This window comes from Astatotilapia calliptera, chromosome 20 (assembly GCF_900246225.1).
Source record: "Astatotilapia calliptera chromosome 20, fAstCal1.2, whole genome shotgun sequence".
NCBI classification, from domain to species: Eukaryota; Metazoa; Chordata; class Actinopteri; order Cichliformes; family Cichlidae; genus Astatotilapia; species Astatotilapia calliptera.
In genome coordinates this window covers 10,455,656-10,470,288 of record NC_039321.1, presented here as the reverse complement: position 1 = coordinate 10,470,288, position 14,633 = coordinate 10,455,656, and the positions used below count along the sequence as shown (strand labels likewise).

The following is a 14,633-nucleotide window of genomic DNA, read 5'->3' as shown; positions in this document are numbered from 1 at the left end:
ATGTATTCATTAGACACTGGGGACTGACAGTTAAAAAAGTCAAACTAATGGTTTTTGAAGTATAGGGAAACAAAAAAATGCAAAGCTCAGGGTTCACATAATGCAAATAAAACACGACATTATGCTTCGATATAGAGAACAGAAATTAAACTATGTGGTGATTTTTAATATATCATTCCTCCATTCACAGAGAATATACAGTGATTCTTGAATTTGCAAAGCATGCCCCAAGCATCTTAATCTGAACGTTAGAAGATGTACTGTATGAGATTAGATCATATATACAATACGTCAACACTTCACAGTTCAGATACATATCTCAGCAGGAAGCTGCATGAACCAGATCTTCAGACTAGAAACCACAAGGCTGAATGAGACAAGTGAACACAGATAAAATGTAACTCGAGAAAGGGGACTTCAGTTAGTGGAAAATTAGGTCAGGATGACTTTAAATGTATGTGTTTGCTGGGCACAGAGAATGTGCACTGATTGTACATGCATATGGATTCTCTGTTGTGAAGCCTGAAGCTAGGGGCGTGATGGTATAATGAGTGCTTTGCATTTGACACTGTTTTTTTCTTCTTTTTTTTAAATATCAGGTTTCAAGGCAACACTTTATAAGCAATGGTAGTCCCAGAGTAGCAGCTACACAAAATCCCATTTCATTTGTGGTCATGGGATTCATTTATCATCAGGAAATGACGCAAAAACACACAGACTTACACCACAGACTAAGAGGAATAAACTGAAGTAGCGACCTGACCTCCATAATCTCCTGGCGTGCAGCTTACATGCTTGGTGAATATAATTTATTTGGTTTTGTTTGTTTTCCTCTGCACCTTGTTTCTGAAATCTGTCAAATTTTTCAAGGTAAGTTCTTTACCCCTTTGCCTCTACCACTATTGGATTTGGTATATTCCTACTGATCTACCACAGTAAAACTTTGGTTCTTCAATCAGTCAACCAAAACTTTATTTCAAACATATAAGTAACAAATGTTCATACATATAAAATAATAACTGAAAGCATCATATTCACATGAAAAAGAAAATGTTGACCATTTCCAGTTCAAAAGAAGCAGGAGGAAGCAAATCCTTTTTAATTCATACCCCTGTCTAGCTCATCTTCTATACTGGTTTCAGTTAATAACAGTACCACTTTTAAATATGCCCATTTAACACACTGATTCATGCTATGTTGATACATAGATCTTTACACATTGATCTATAACTATTTAACTACACTTATGCAAAAGTATTGCTTTTTAAAATAAATCATTATATGTAAATATCAATTTTGTAATGCACAGTACAAAAGTATAAACATATAACACATACCTCATCCATAAACTGCGTTATAAATGTTTTTTTTTTTTTACACAATTTCAACACTGATTCATATCCTTAGTGTCCTTGTTTTAACATATGTATTAAATATGGATTATTTTAGCCCTTAATTGGACTACTTTTCTTTTAATCAGGCTTATTGTTGTTGTTTTTAATATGAAGCATAAGATCCCCCCCCCAATCACAGTCAATCTAGTCCCAGACGCTTTGCTTTGAAAGAAATAAACAGAGGAATTTCCCCTTAAGAGATGGCATAAGCAGGCCACTATTGCAACTCTATCACTGAAGTAATTTCATGTCTCTTGCCTCCTATTTCACAGACGGAGGAACAAGAATAGAATAAGGCTTCATGGGAGGGACCGAAGTTTTGTGAGTAGAACAGGTTTTTGTGCACCTGCTGTGACCTGTTTGTCCAGCTCACAAACACACAGGGTGGAGGTGGACGGTGTGCTATGGTCGACCCTTGTGAAAACAGAACTGGATTAATGGTCTTCAGCTGTTCGAGGCCCCAACGCTATCTAAGTAAGTTTAATATTGGTAGGGGGACTGTCGACGAATAATTTAATAATTGTTTAATAATGTTTATTTACAGTATAATTTATTTAAATTATTAGCTTCCCTCGGTTATTAGTTCGCACTCACATGTATATTTAAAACACCCTTATCCCGAACAAGTCCAGCCGGTTATCCTGAGCTGTGGGGCTTTGGTGTGGGCTGTAACACGAAGCTAGCTTCCCAGAGCTGCGCGGTGGTGATTCAGCTTTGGCGACGGAGCTGCGTTCACCTCAGCTCACCTGCTGCTTTTAAAAATCCAAAACAACCCAGTCGGGAACGACTTTTTATTTTAGTATCACTGGTATTATTTGACTGGAGGTACCTTACAACGACGGTAAGTGACGTTAGCCGAGCTCCGAGCGCTTTGTAGCTGAATTTAAAAAAGGAGATGTGCTAGCTTGTGGCATCGCGGTGGTGGAGGCGCCGCGGAGGGAGGAAGGTCCGTGTTTAACCGGCAATAACGCTGTTATTCTGCAATAGTAATAGTTTATGTGTCTGTGTGTGTTATAGGCAAGCATGAAAATATTTAGATTAAGCCATATTTCGCGAGGGTTTAGATACATAATAAGCATGGTTATGAACATGTGCGTCTTTAAGGAAATTCATCCTCAAAAACTAGTTATTCTGCGTGGTTTCTCGTCTTTGCAGGTTGTAGAAAATGCACCATCACTGGAGCTACACATCCGCGTCTTGGCCTATTAATAACATTCCCCTAAGGAGGACAAATGAGGCTGCTGTGATCTTTTTGTAAGGGTGCCAATGTCACACTAGAGATTTACAGATCACGGTAAGAAAACTGTGATTTATTGGGACATTAAAGATAAAGCAGATGAGGTCATTCTTCAGCGCCACAGCAACACTAGCGGTCCATAAAGGTATATTTTAGTGATTTATTTGTGTTTTAGTGTGGATAATAGTAGCATGTGTGTGGCTTACTATCCCAGACAAGGAACAAGTGGGACAGTGAATATGGATATCCTGCATTAGGTCCTCAAAGATAAAGATACAGTACGTAGAAGTCATGCACAACGCTGCTCCAGAAATTGTGGCCGGATACCCGAGTGGAAGCGTGGTGGATAAAGATGCCAATCCAGAGACAACCTTGGGGAGCGCTTACTCTCCAGTGGACTACATGAGCATCACCAGCTTCCCCAGGTTGCCAGAAGATGACGTGTCTGGGGAAAATACCCTGAAATCCCGCAAGGATGATGACAACGTCCTGAGTGAGCAAGATACGGGTCAGACAGAAGTTATCAAAGAAAATCGTTTATCTCACACACAGTCATGGTTACAAGGGAGCTTTTTTTGTGATTTGCTGACTAATAGCATTTGGTATGGTGGTGCTGTGTCTCAGACCCAGATCTGTTTCTGAAGTCGGCTCGCCTCCAGCGCCTCCCCTCCTCGGCTTCAGACCTAGCTAGCCATGATGCTGTGTCGCTGCAGGAGACCAACAGAGACCCTTTTACAGAAGAATGTGCCTGCCAGCGAGATGGCTTGACAGTCATCATCACGGCCTGTCTCACCTTTGCTACAGGAGTCACTGTGGCTCTCATCATGCAGATCTACTTTGGAGATCCACAGGTAGGGTTGCATGTCATTTTTCTGTAGTCGTGTTGCAATACTGTTGCTTCACTCAAATAAGTATGGGTTATTATAGGATTATGGGTGACTCCACATGCTTCTTAGCCTCCTTACATGCAAGCCTCTGTCATTCTGAATGTTTTTTAACTGCCTCTCTCCCTTTCTGCTTTGTCTACTGCAAGGTCTTTAACCAAGGAGCAGTGGTGACAGATGTGGCTCAGTGTACATCTCTGGGCTTTGACGTTCTTGAAAAGCAGGGCTCCAGCGTTGACGCCGCCATCACCGCTGCTCTCTGTTTGGGAATTGTGCACCCTCACACGTCTGGTATTGGAGGGTGAGTTATAGGAACAGATCAATCTCTGCTAAGCAGAACCACCATTAAGTATGAATTTGAAGACCACTTTTTGCTCTTTTGATGATCAGTGGAGGCGTTATGTTGGTGCACGACATCCGTAAGAATGAGACAAGGGTCATTGACTTCAGAGAGACAGCACCATCGGCAATCGACGAGAAGATGCTGCTGACAGACCTTCAAGATAATGTAAGGAATTACTCTGGAGGTCTCTTTATTATACCTATATGGGGTTGCTCAGAGAGCCTTGTCACTCTTTTGATTATTTATGCACTGTTTACTTTGCATTGGCATTTCAGAATGGCTTGCTGGTAGGAGTTCCTGGCATGCTCAGTGGGCTGCATCAGGCACACCAGCTCTATGGCAGGTAAACAGCATATCATGCAGTCCTTTCTTCTTATGCCATAAATAGTTGCGGCTTTCTGGATTATCTGCATTCCTTTCTTCTTGGTTATTGTTTAATTCACTTTGTTTGTGACACTCCTCAATGAAACAAATCATTTTCTTTCATTGTTCTTTTAAGGCAAGAATAGCAAAAACTGATATTTTGAGCTGTTGACAATGACTGTGCTTCTCTCATTGTTCAGAACTTAAGCAGTGACTCATTGTGAATGTACACCAGCTGTGTTTAAAGAAAAGCCAGTAGCTTATTTTTGTCAGATTGTTAAGCCGCAGTTACTCTAATGCTGTGTAATTATCCTGATCCAGAGGCCTCGGCTGTTAAGAGCTAACCTGTTTGATCCGTTTAGGGAGAAAATGTGGCTTCTCAATTTGGCAAAATATACTCTTTGAAAATGAGGAGTGTCTGTATGAAACATATCATATTTGTAAAAGAAGGCAGACTTGTATGACCTTTGATTTCAACAGGATCCCCTGGAAAGATGTCGTTGCCATGGCAGCAGATGTGGCCAGAAATGGATTTAACGTTACTCATGACTTTGGTAAGTATAGGGTAATATATAGAACAAATTGCTTGGTGTGAAATCAGTGGGGGTGTTTTTTTTTTTTTATCTCATCTGCCTCCCTTTTGTTCTCTCCACAGCTGAAGCTTTGGCAAATGTTAAGAGCCAAAACATGTCGGCTGCATTTCGGGATTTATTCCTACCCAAAGACCAGGTTCCCCTCACCGGACAGTTCACCAGACGCCTCGATTTAGCAGCTGTTCTCGATGCTGTCGCTGTTAAAGGGATATCAGAGTTCTATAGTGGAAATGTGGCTCAGAAAATGGCATCTGCAGTAAGGATAAACATTTTTTTCACCAAGCTACAGATGTGATTATGTAAGTGGTCATGAATCCTGCATAGTCTCAGTGGCGAGTCGTTTTCCCTCTCCTATGCTAAGTCACTGTTATACTTGCCCTCTTGTTCCCTGTACGACTCGGGGAAATAAGGCTTCAGAGAAATTCAACTTCACTGTGACTCTCGACTACCTATCTTCAGATTAAAATAAACACATTTTATAAACTAGAAGTATTGCTTCTTTTTGGAAGTACTTTCATGTCTACAAAATTAAAACATATAAGAAAAAGCTTACATAAATACAAAAATATTTAGTGCAGTATTCAATATTCATAGCAATTCATGAGATAGCCATGACCTCTAATCTACTTCTTCCTGTTCCTGGGCAATAATTTCTATTACTTTTAGGCCCCTGAACATAATTTTTCATTAGTCTTGCCTCATATGTCCTGAAACGTGTCCATCACTGTTGGGTGTAACAGTTTTCAGTAAAGGTCTAGGTTCAGTAATAACATTACAGTTATTTGTACAGTTAGTCCAGTAATTACTTACAGGTATCGCTGCGCTAATAACTGTAAGTAATTACAAAAAATATATGCCTTTTTCTTCCTGTACACTTGCGCTGCAATCAGCTGATTTCAGTTTGTCAGAAGGGAAATGATGGAGCGGTCTCCACTCTTTGAGGAGTGGAGATGTTGAGACGACTTTTATCTTTACTGCACGTTTTTTTCTGAGAAGAGCAAAATGCAAACCACAGCATTTGCTCTTTGCAAGCATCTGGTAGGTAGTAATAGGTGTGTCCTCATTAATAATAACTAGAAAGCAATGCAACAAGTAGTGTAACAAATTACTTTCTCCGGTGAGTAACTGTGTGAGTAAAATACTGCATTACATTTCAGTAAAATAATGAACATTGTGTAAAAGAGTACTTTTTGGTGTGTGTAAATCTACACAAAATCAACATGAACTGGATTAGACATTTTAAAGAACTTGTTTAGAGCTGGGGATTAAAAACTAGTGGATTAGGTTTAACAAAAATAAGATGCAACAGTTGCTACTTCTTTTACAGCGCAGATTTCTTGGTTGCCAAGGTGATCCATCCCCACTTTGTCTGAACAATATAAGTGATGTCATGATTCAGGTCAACAAAGATGGATGATGACAGAAATTGCTTTTTTGTGATTGTTTCACATTTTGCTCTGAGACTGGGCTAAAAATTACAGATCTCACAACAGAAAATCATTACACGCAATTATTGTGACAGTGACTGGTGTAGATTTAATGATATTCCAAGCAGCACTAGCTTAATAAAATAATTCATTGCAATGAAATTTGAATATGAGTTCTCTAATTAAGCATAAGTTGTTGGGGGGTTTTTTTGTTTGTTTTTTTAACATGTGGGGTAGCAGGCATCACAGCAGGTTATACCAGACCTGATATTTTCAGTCTTCAAATGTTTGTTTGTTTTTTTTACTTTTTTCTGTAAACAAAATCATAAATTACACAATCTTAAATTAATCCTGAGATTCTAAATAATAGGGCTGTGCGATATTACCAAATATAAGATATTTCTCATCCCAATAACGATATATATATATATATATATATACATATATATATATATATATATATATATATATATATATATATATATATATATATATATATATATATATATATATATAAAAATAGTGCTTTTTCTGTAAATTCTGTGAATCTCTGGCAAGTCGACTTATGTGAAGTGTTTTCAGCTGGGCGTCATGTACCTGGAGTCGAGTGTTTTGACCGATGCATGAAGTGATATATTTTTAGACATAAGTTGTAACAGCTACCATTTTCTTTGTGAGTATTTATTACATGGCGTGCTGCAGAGGAAAGCCTGTTCTAACGTTTGAGTCTAGGGTTTATTTTGAGCGCCTGATGCCTCTTTTTTGTTTCTTATCCGTAAACTCTCTCCATTCTCTTTCATGTGATTCTTGCATAGGTGGTTGACGAGGTTTGTCGTGTTTGAGTCCGTGTTGGGATCGGTTTGTGGCATAATTTGCATAGTTTTCTGGTCCGTGTCAGACTTTTCATAACCAAACCATGTCCATGCTACAGAGGTAGCCTCTTGTTTAGGAATAATGTCCTCGATTTGTTTTGACTGATCTCTCTGTTTGGAGCTATCTGGTTCTGCCTCATCTTCACGGGCTATGCTGGTATTAACAGTGTATTTTGCGACAACATGAAACAACGATAGCGTATAATTTCAAAAGATAGATGTTTTCATTTCGTCATCCAATATATTTCTTCATATCGCACAGCCCTACTAAATAAGCATAAGAGTAAGGTAAATGAAATGTTCCTGACTCTTAAAATGTCCAGTTAGTAACAGTAACACACAGGATAAAGAATACTCGCCTCTAAATTTCAGTTTATCCTTTCATTTTTTAATAGGTGAAAGCGAGAGGCGGAGTGCTCACAGAGGATGACATTCGAAACTACAGCTCAATCATACAGAAGCCAGCAGAAATCACCTATCAGGGTAAATACCAGTTCAGCTATTTTCAAGAACACAGCAATGATCTGAAGCAGTTCTGTGAACACAGCTTGTCCTTCCAGTATTTATTTAGTAACAGCCAGTTACATTTGAAGTTGACAAGGTTAAAGGGTTAAAGCTGGGTTGGGCAACATGTTTTTGGTATCATCAGACCGAAATCCGTAACAGCCTTTCAGCATATTGTTATTTAACCGATCTGTAAATGAACTGCACCGCCTCCGGGCTTCAGGCTCTGTTTTGCAGCTAGATAAAATCCAGCCCCTGACCAGACTTTGGCCTGTTTTTTGATCAGATCAGGTGTATAGAGTGAAGAAGTCCATGGCAGAAATGAGAGTTGGTGCCCTTGGCGAACACATTTCCGATGTATATCTATTCTGTCTAATGATCTGTTGGTGTTTCTGAAGGACACCACGTGATGGCAGCCCCAGCCCCACATGCAGGCGTTGCTTTGATCACTGCACTCAACATCCTTGAAGGGTACAACATCACCAGCCAGATGCCGAGGACCACTACCTACCACTGGATTGCAGAGGTAATGCAAAACAGTTTAGCACAATTTACAAAGCCTATTAAATGTGTGTAAAGTAAATTAATTGACAGGATTAAAAAAAATATGTTAATTATGCGTTAATCTTCCAGGCTGTGAAAATATCTCTGGGCCTGGCTAGTAAGCTGGGAGATCCCATGTATGACTCCACCGTTCCAGAGATTGTTGATAAGATGCTGAGGTAGATATCAGCTCCCACTGCCTTTTATATTTTATAAATACAGCCTAATTAAGTAAGATATTTTATTTGAACCCTGCCCTTTCTTTTGCAACCTTCAAGTAAATCCCAGGCTTCCCAACTTCGCGAGATGATCAGTGACTCTCAGGCATTCCCTGTCCAGCATTACACAACAACCTTTACCTTGGAGGATGGTGCAGCAGCGGCCCAAGTCATGGTCATGGGCCCAGACGACCTCATTGTGTCTGTAATGAGGTATGCAACCCTTTAAAAGGACTGTAGGGGATTTAAACAATCCCAAAGATGTTTAAGCGTTGATTAAAATTCATGAATAATACAAGTTAAGACTTTTTTTCCTCACTTCTGCTTGTTTTAGCTCGCTAAACAAGCCCTTTGGCAGTGGGATTGTGACTCCTTCAGGAATCCTTTTGAATAGCCAGATTCTGGACTTCTCATGGACTAATAAAACACAGAGCTCATCACCCAACCCAGTAACTACGACTTTTTTCTTTCAGTGTTAACGGATTTGTTCTTAACACATTTGCAGCATTTCTTATGGATTTTGTTTTCTTTTGGTTGGCTGTAGCATAACAACCTCCACCCTGGGAAAAGACCCATGTCCTTCTTGATGCCCACAGCAGTGAGGCCAGCCGTGGGGTTATGTGGCACATATGTGGCCGTTGGATCATCCAATGGAGAGAAGGCTCTCAGCGGCATAACACAGGTTGCTTGATTTCTGGAGGAATTTGTAACATTCATAGTTATTCTTATAAATGTGGAAATACACGTTGACAGAAGTTTACTTTGATGTTATTCTGATCCTTCGTAGGTGCTGATGAATGTTTTGTCTTCACGTAAAAACATGAGTGACAGTTTAGCATATGGAAGACTCCACCCACAGCTGCAGCCCAACACCCTCCTAGTGGACTGTGAGTTTTTCTTACTGATAACCTCTTTTATCAGGTTTGATCCAAGCATAACAGTGTTGGCTCACCATTACTGCTATGACATGCAGTATACACCATGCAGAGAGTCCTGTAGTACCCTTGCACCTCTATGGCGTTATTTTTGTTCCACTCTTCTGAGCGCACGCAAAAAAAATTTGAGCACACGTAAAAAAAAGTTTGCAGGTGCAAGTGTTGCATTTTGAGGAGAAATTTATTTTGAGTGAAGAAAAGCTGAATTTGAGTGAACAAAATTCATTGCTGCTTGCAAAAAATGTATTTCTGTGTTTGCTATTATCCACACACACACAATAGCAGCCCCTCTCGCTCAGTTTTTGCATTTGCGCTTGCTCACATTGTGTTGCTCGCGCTCTCAACATTTCTGCCTGTGCGCGCTCAATTCTTTCCGTTATATTTGTGCCACAAAACCAGCCAATCACAGACTTGGATGCAAAAAAATAAACTTATATTTTGAGAGCATTTGTGCAAATATGTGATGCCTTGATAAATCGAGCAGGTATTTGAAGTTTACACAGCACCATTCTCGCATGAAAATATCTTAAAAGTTTATTTTGTGACCCAGTAAGAGTAATATTTCAAACTCCGCCACTGCCTCGTTTGAGTTTTGGACGAAATGGATTTTGGGATATTGCATTTTGTCATTTCGAGCTGATTGGAGACCAGAACAGCCAATCAGATTTTTTTGCATCCAAGTCTGTGATTGGCTGGTTTTGTGGCACAAATATAACGGTGTACAGAAAGAGCTGAGCGCGCACGGGCAGAAATGTTGAGAGCGCGAGCAAAACATTGCGAGCAAGTGCAAATGCAAAAACTGAGCGAGAGGGGCTGCTACTGTGTGTGTGTGTGTGTGTGTGTGTGTGTGGATAATAGCAAACACTGAAATACATTTTTTGCACGCAGCAATGAATTTTGTTCGCTCTAATTCAGCTTTTCTTTGCTCAAAATAAATTTCTCCTCAAAATACAACACTTGCACCTGCAAACTTTTTTTTTACGTGCGCTCAGAATAGTGGCACAAAAATAACGCCATACACCTCTGCTTACGTTGTCTTTAGGTTGTGTTTTCTGTGTACACTATGCAAAGTAGAGGAGGAGCAGGAAAAGCAGCAGGTACTTCTGCTGTAATGGGAAGCAGATGCTGAGGTTTAGTGTTTCCATGGAACAGCGAAGTGTCTTGATTAAAAGATCAGTCTTCTGTAGTTTTAGTAGGATGTAGCATAAGTGGACTGGAGTGGTACTTTGTATAGCACTTCTCTGACTGAGCACTCAAAGTGGTTTTTACTACAAGCCTAATTCTTTCAGTCACACACATTCACACAGCGCTTCCATTCTATACCTTAAAGCACTATGTCTTACATTCGCACACACCCTCATACTCAGACTGATCCATCGAGAGCAACTTGGCCGATGATCAAACCACCAACCTTCCAATCAGTGGACGACCTGAGCCACACCCACCCCCTAAATCTTAAGGTCATATGTGGAAATTCCATGAGAATTTTGTTTATGAATAATAATATAGAATCAGTAGCCAATTCATTAGTTATACATAGACTAACCGATATTGGACTACAGAAGAAAAGCATTGCCTGCTCTGATGGGTCTTGATTTGCGCTGCAGCATTTAGATTCATACTTTGGCAACATGAAGACATGGATCCAGCCTGACTTTCCTCAACAGTTCAGGCTGTTGCTGGTGGTGTAATGATGGGGATGATATTTTCTTGCCACACTTTGGGCCACTTAGTAAGAATTAAGCCTCATTTAAATGTCACAGCTTAACTGAGTATTGTTGGTAACTGTTATGACCAAAGTGTACACACCTTCTGATGGCTGCTAACTGAAGCCAGCCATTGATCTGGCTAATAATGAACCCACAGTTAACATGTCCACGTAATCTAGCAACTTGGTGCACGGGCTCTTAAAAAAGAATGAAGCTTGGCAGTTTGATATCTATTATTGCCTGGGAAAATTGTGAGGATGAATACTGTGTTACAAAAAAAAATTATCTGGTTTATACACTTTAATTCTTGTCCTCTGGCTCCATTTTTATAGCAAGAGGGACAAACTACTAACTGAAAGCTTCTAGATAGATCTAACCAATCTACAGCATTTGGCTCCAATCAGTTCACTAAAGAACAAAAGAAAAATGTGACCAGGTAATCTAGGTAGCCTGAATCTATTGGTATTAATTCAAAGGGATCCTAATGTAGAATCACAAATTATCATCTTGGTTGAATTAATAATGGATTGGATTTATATAGCACTTTTCAAGGCACCCAAAGGGCTTTACAATGCCACTATTCATTCACACACTGGTGGAGGCAGCTACGGTTGTAGCCACAGCTGCCCTGGGGCAGACTGACAGAAGCGAGGCTGCCATATTGTGCCAGCCTCCTGGCCAACACCAGTAGGTGGTAGGGTAAAGTGTCTTGCCCAAGGACACAACGACCAGGACGGAGAGCCCAGGGATCGAACCGGCGACCTTCCGGTTACAGATACGGTTCCCAACCCCCTGAGCCACGGTCGCCCATGGATCAGGGGCAATAGTCCATCTCTCACCTACCAGAGCTTATTGACTGGTATATGAGCAGCAGAGTGATGATCATTGGCTCAATCAGAGCCTCTGCTAACTTCTCACTTGTCTTAATCTTGCCCTTGAATCCATTCATAAGTCAAAAGCCAAAAAACACGTGCTTGGTTACAAACATGATATACTAGGTCCTTGTAGAATTAGAGTTTAACCTAATTGTGATCCCACAGCTACTGTGTTTATTAGCTCAACATTATGTTAGTACCGTCTTCTGTCTCACACTTTCTCTTTCTCTCTTGCAGCCAAGTTTTTAGAAGAGGATGTGGAGGGGCTGGAAGCTAAAGGTCACAAAGTTCAGAAAAGAGATATTTTGTCATTGGTGGAGGGCACACGGAGAACTAATGACCTCATCATTGGAGTGAAGGACCCCCGTAGTGCAGATGCCTCTGCCCTTACTATGTCCAATATGCCTTAGTGCATCCGTCCAATTTTACAAACATATAATGCCAAGATAGTAAGACTTACTCTGTATGATGCCTAAAGAGGGAGTAAGAAGGCTGCTGATCAGATAAAAGTAGATAGGCAAAAGATTCTGAAAGGGATCCTCTGATACTAATTTGTTTTGCTCACAAGAATACTAAACTGGTCACCATCTTGCATATCAGTCACTCTGCCACATCCTCACATAACGTCCAGTCACGGTGTACATAGTGTTGAAAATGTGTGTTCAGTACCTTTACCCTTAGTGGCATCAGTCTGCAGCCTGCATTATGCACAGCAGGGTAAAGAAATGTTAGGTGTGCTCATTAATTATTATCCAACACACTCGAGGTCGGTGATGAAAACAGTAATTTTTAAAGGTTAGAAATTATTGGGAGTAGCAGCTAGTTGAGACCTGAGTGAGCGGTTTTATATAAATTAATGAAAGAAATGATGCCACACCATTTAAACGACACATGCATGGTGCAAAGTGCATATGAGCCATCGGATTGCTTTTCATCCTTTGCACTACATTTCACCATTAAACCAGATTGCGCGTGAGATCAAGTGGAGTGGTGAAAGTGATTAAGACGTGTATTGTCACGCATGAACAAGACTGTCCTGAACTGAAACACAGAGGCTAAAGCTTTTACTTTCCTGTTCGTTATATGGTGTGTAACTGTGATTTGATGTTGTTTGGTACAGCTGCTGCAGCTTTAACTGTTGCAAACAATCAGTGGCTCTCTGGACCATTTTTAAGACTAGCATTATATGTTGTACACAAATGTGATGAGACCGTCCTATCTCAATCGATTTCCTTCATCAAGTGGATTTGATTCAGTTTAAAGGGTTTTAAATATCAGTAGAGTGAACGTATTTAAATACATAATTTAAGAAATTTGAGTTGTTGCATCATTTTGTTCTCACTTTGAACCTGTGAAGGCTTTTTTTTTTCTAGAGCTGGGTGCACTTGTTCGTAAATTTGGATTGATCAAATTCTTTAGAGATGGAATGAATGTAATGACTATTTTTATATGAACATTTGTTGTGCTGTACACATTATTTTTACTGTTGGAGCAATACATTCACTCGGCACATATTTAGGAAGGGATGTTCTGTTTACTTTTTGCCTACTTTTGTTGTTATATTAGCCAGAATATTTGAGAAGCCAGCAACTTTTGTAAAGCATTGCACTTGTACACAAAATGGGTTTGATCTTTGCGTCCAGAACGGCCAGTGCTGACTAATCAAATTGGGGTTTTCACCTTGTTTTCTCCCTCACCAGTGCAATATGACTGTTGATACTTGTTTCCTGTACTGTAGAGTGCCATGCCTTAAGGCACACATTTGCACAGTCTGATGTTGCACCTGTCTGGTTTTTTGTTTGTTTGTTTTTTTATGTTTGCATTTGTTGCTGATTTTAACAAAGATCGGCACTGTTCAGACCCAACAAATAAAAAGCTTGCACACATCCTAAACAGTAATGATTGTTTATCTGTTTTTTGAGTCTTCATACACTGAGCAAAACATTTGAGCCACCACCTATTTCCAGCAGATTTTCTTGTAATTTTTACAAATTGGTCTTGAGCAGTAGCTCTCCAGGCTTTTTGGAGACTTTTCAAAGTGTTTCTCTGGACGTTACCACTCATTTTCATTCCTATCTGTTTAACTGAGGAATCTGTTTTTGTCAGTTAAACCATTTGACACTGACCTCTCAATCATTCAAACAACAAAAACCTTAGCAAAGGATTTTTAATTGTATCTTTACATGACTATGAAAAATGCAAAATATAGAAGTTTAATTGGCATAAAATTTTCTTTTAACATTTAACAAGGTGATTCCCAAAGTGCTGAAAATTTTGGTTATCTTGGTCCTGTGTGCAATGTGTCCCTAAAAAAAATTTGAGTAAACTGGATAAGTGGAGGACAGAAGAAGTGCCAGGCTGAGAAAACTACCAGATAAAGATTACCTTTAACAAAAAGAAAAAAAGGGCAGCACGATGGCACGGTGGTTAGCACTGTTGCCGCACAGCAAGAAGGTCCTGAGTTCAATTCCACCATCAGGCCGGGGTCTTTCTGTGTGGAGTTTGCATGTTCTCCCCATGTTTGCATGGGTTCTCTCCGGGTACTCCGGCTTCCTCCCACCGTCCAAAGACATGCAGCTTGTGGGGATAGGTTAACTGGATAATCCAAATTGCCACTAGGTGTGAATGTGAGTGTGAATGGTTGTCTGTCCCTGTGTGTTAGCCCTGCGACAGACTGGCAACCTGTCCAGGGTGTACCCCGCCTCTCGCTCTATGACAGCTGGGATAGGCTCCAGC

The 14,633-nt window shown here is 40.1% G+C and overlaps 1 protein-coding gene across 4 annotated transcripts; it reads left to right on the top strand.

The window, feature by feature from the left end:
* Positions 1-1,596: 1,596 nt before the first annotated feature.
* Positions 1,597-13,796, top strand: ggt7 (gamma-glutamyltransferase 7). 4 transcript variants are annotated; one of them, XM_026154635.1, is made up of 17 exons: positions 1,899-2,235; positions 2,550-2,776; positions 2,889-3,139; positions 3,256-3,482; positions 3,665-3,816; positions 3,906-4,023; positions 4,134-4,201; positions 4,702-4,775; positions 4,877-5,070; positions 7,509-7,596; positions 8,016-8,143; positions 8,251-8,339; positions 8,439-8,591; positions 8,713-8,827; positions 8,923-9,060; positions 9,166-9,265; positions 12,135-13,796. In XM_026154635.1, the coding sequence occupies exons 3-17, from the start codon at positions 2,923-2,925 to the stop codon at positions 12,305-12,307; spliced, it is 2,034 nt and encodes a 677-aa protein (XP_026010420.1). In that variant the 5' UTR covers positions 1,899-2,235; positions 2,550-2,776; positions 2,889-2,922; the 3' UTR covers positions 12,308-13,796. The 4 variants fall into 4 exon arrangements, with proteins under 4 accessions (XP_026010421.1, XP_026010419.1, XP_026010420.1 ...); XM_026154636.1 differs by lacking the exons at positions 1,899-2,235; positions 2,550-2,776 and adding an exon at positions 1,597-1,868 and having other exon boundaries at positions 2,846-3,139; XM_026154634.1 differs by lacking the exon at positions 1,899-2,235 and adding an exon at positions 1,597-1,868 and having other exon boundaries at positions 2,550-3,139.
* Positions 13,797-14,633: the final 837 nt, after the last annotated feature.

Bases quoted from the DNA above. Each gene is read 5' to 3' on its own strand.
- ggt7 (XM_026154636.1), top strand. From the start codon at position 2,923: ATGCACAACGCTGCTCCAGAAATTGTGGCCGGATACCCGAGTGGAAGC. The intron at 3,817-3,905 runs GTGAGTTATAGG...TTTGATGATCAG, and splicing joins CACACGTCTGGTATTGGAGG to TGGAGGCGTTATGTTGGTGC. The intron at 4,202-4,701 runs GTAAACAGCATA...TGATTTCAACAG, and splicing joins GCACACCAGCTCTATGGCAG to GATCCCCTGGAAAGATGTCG.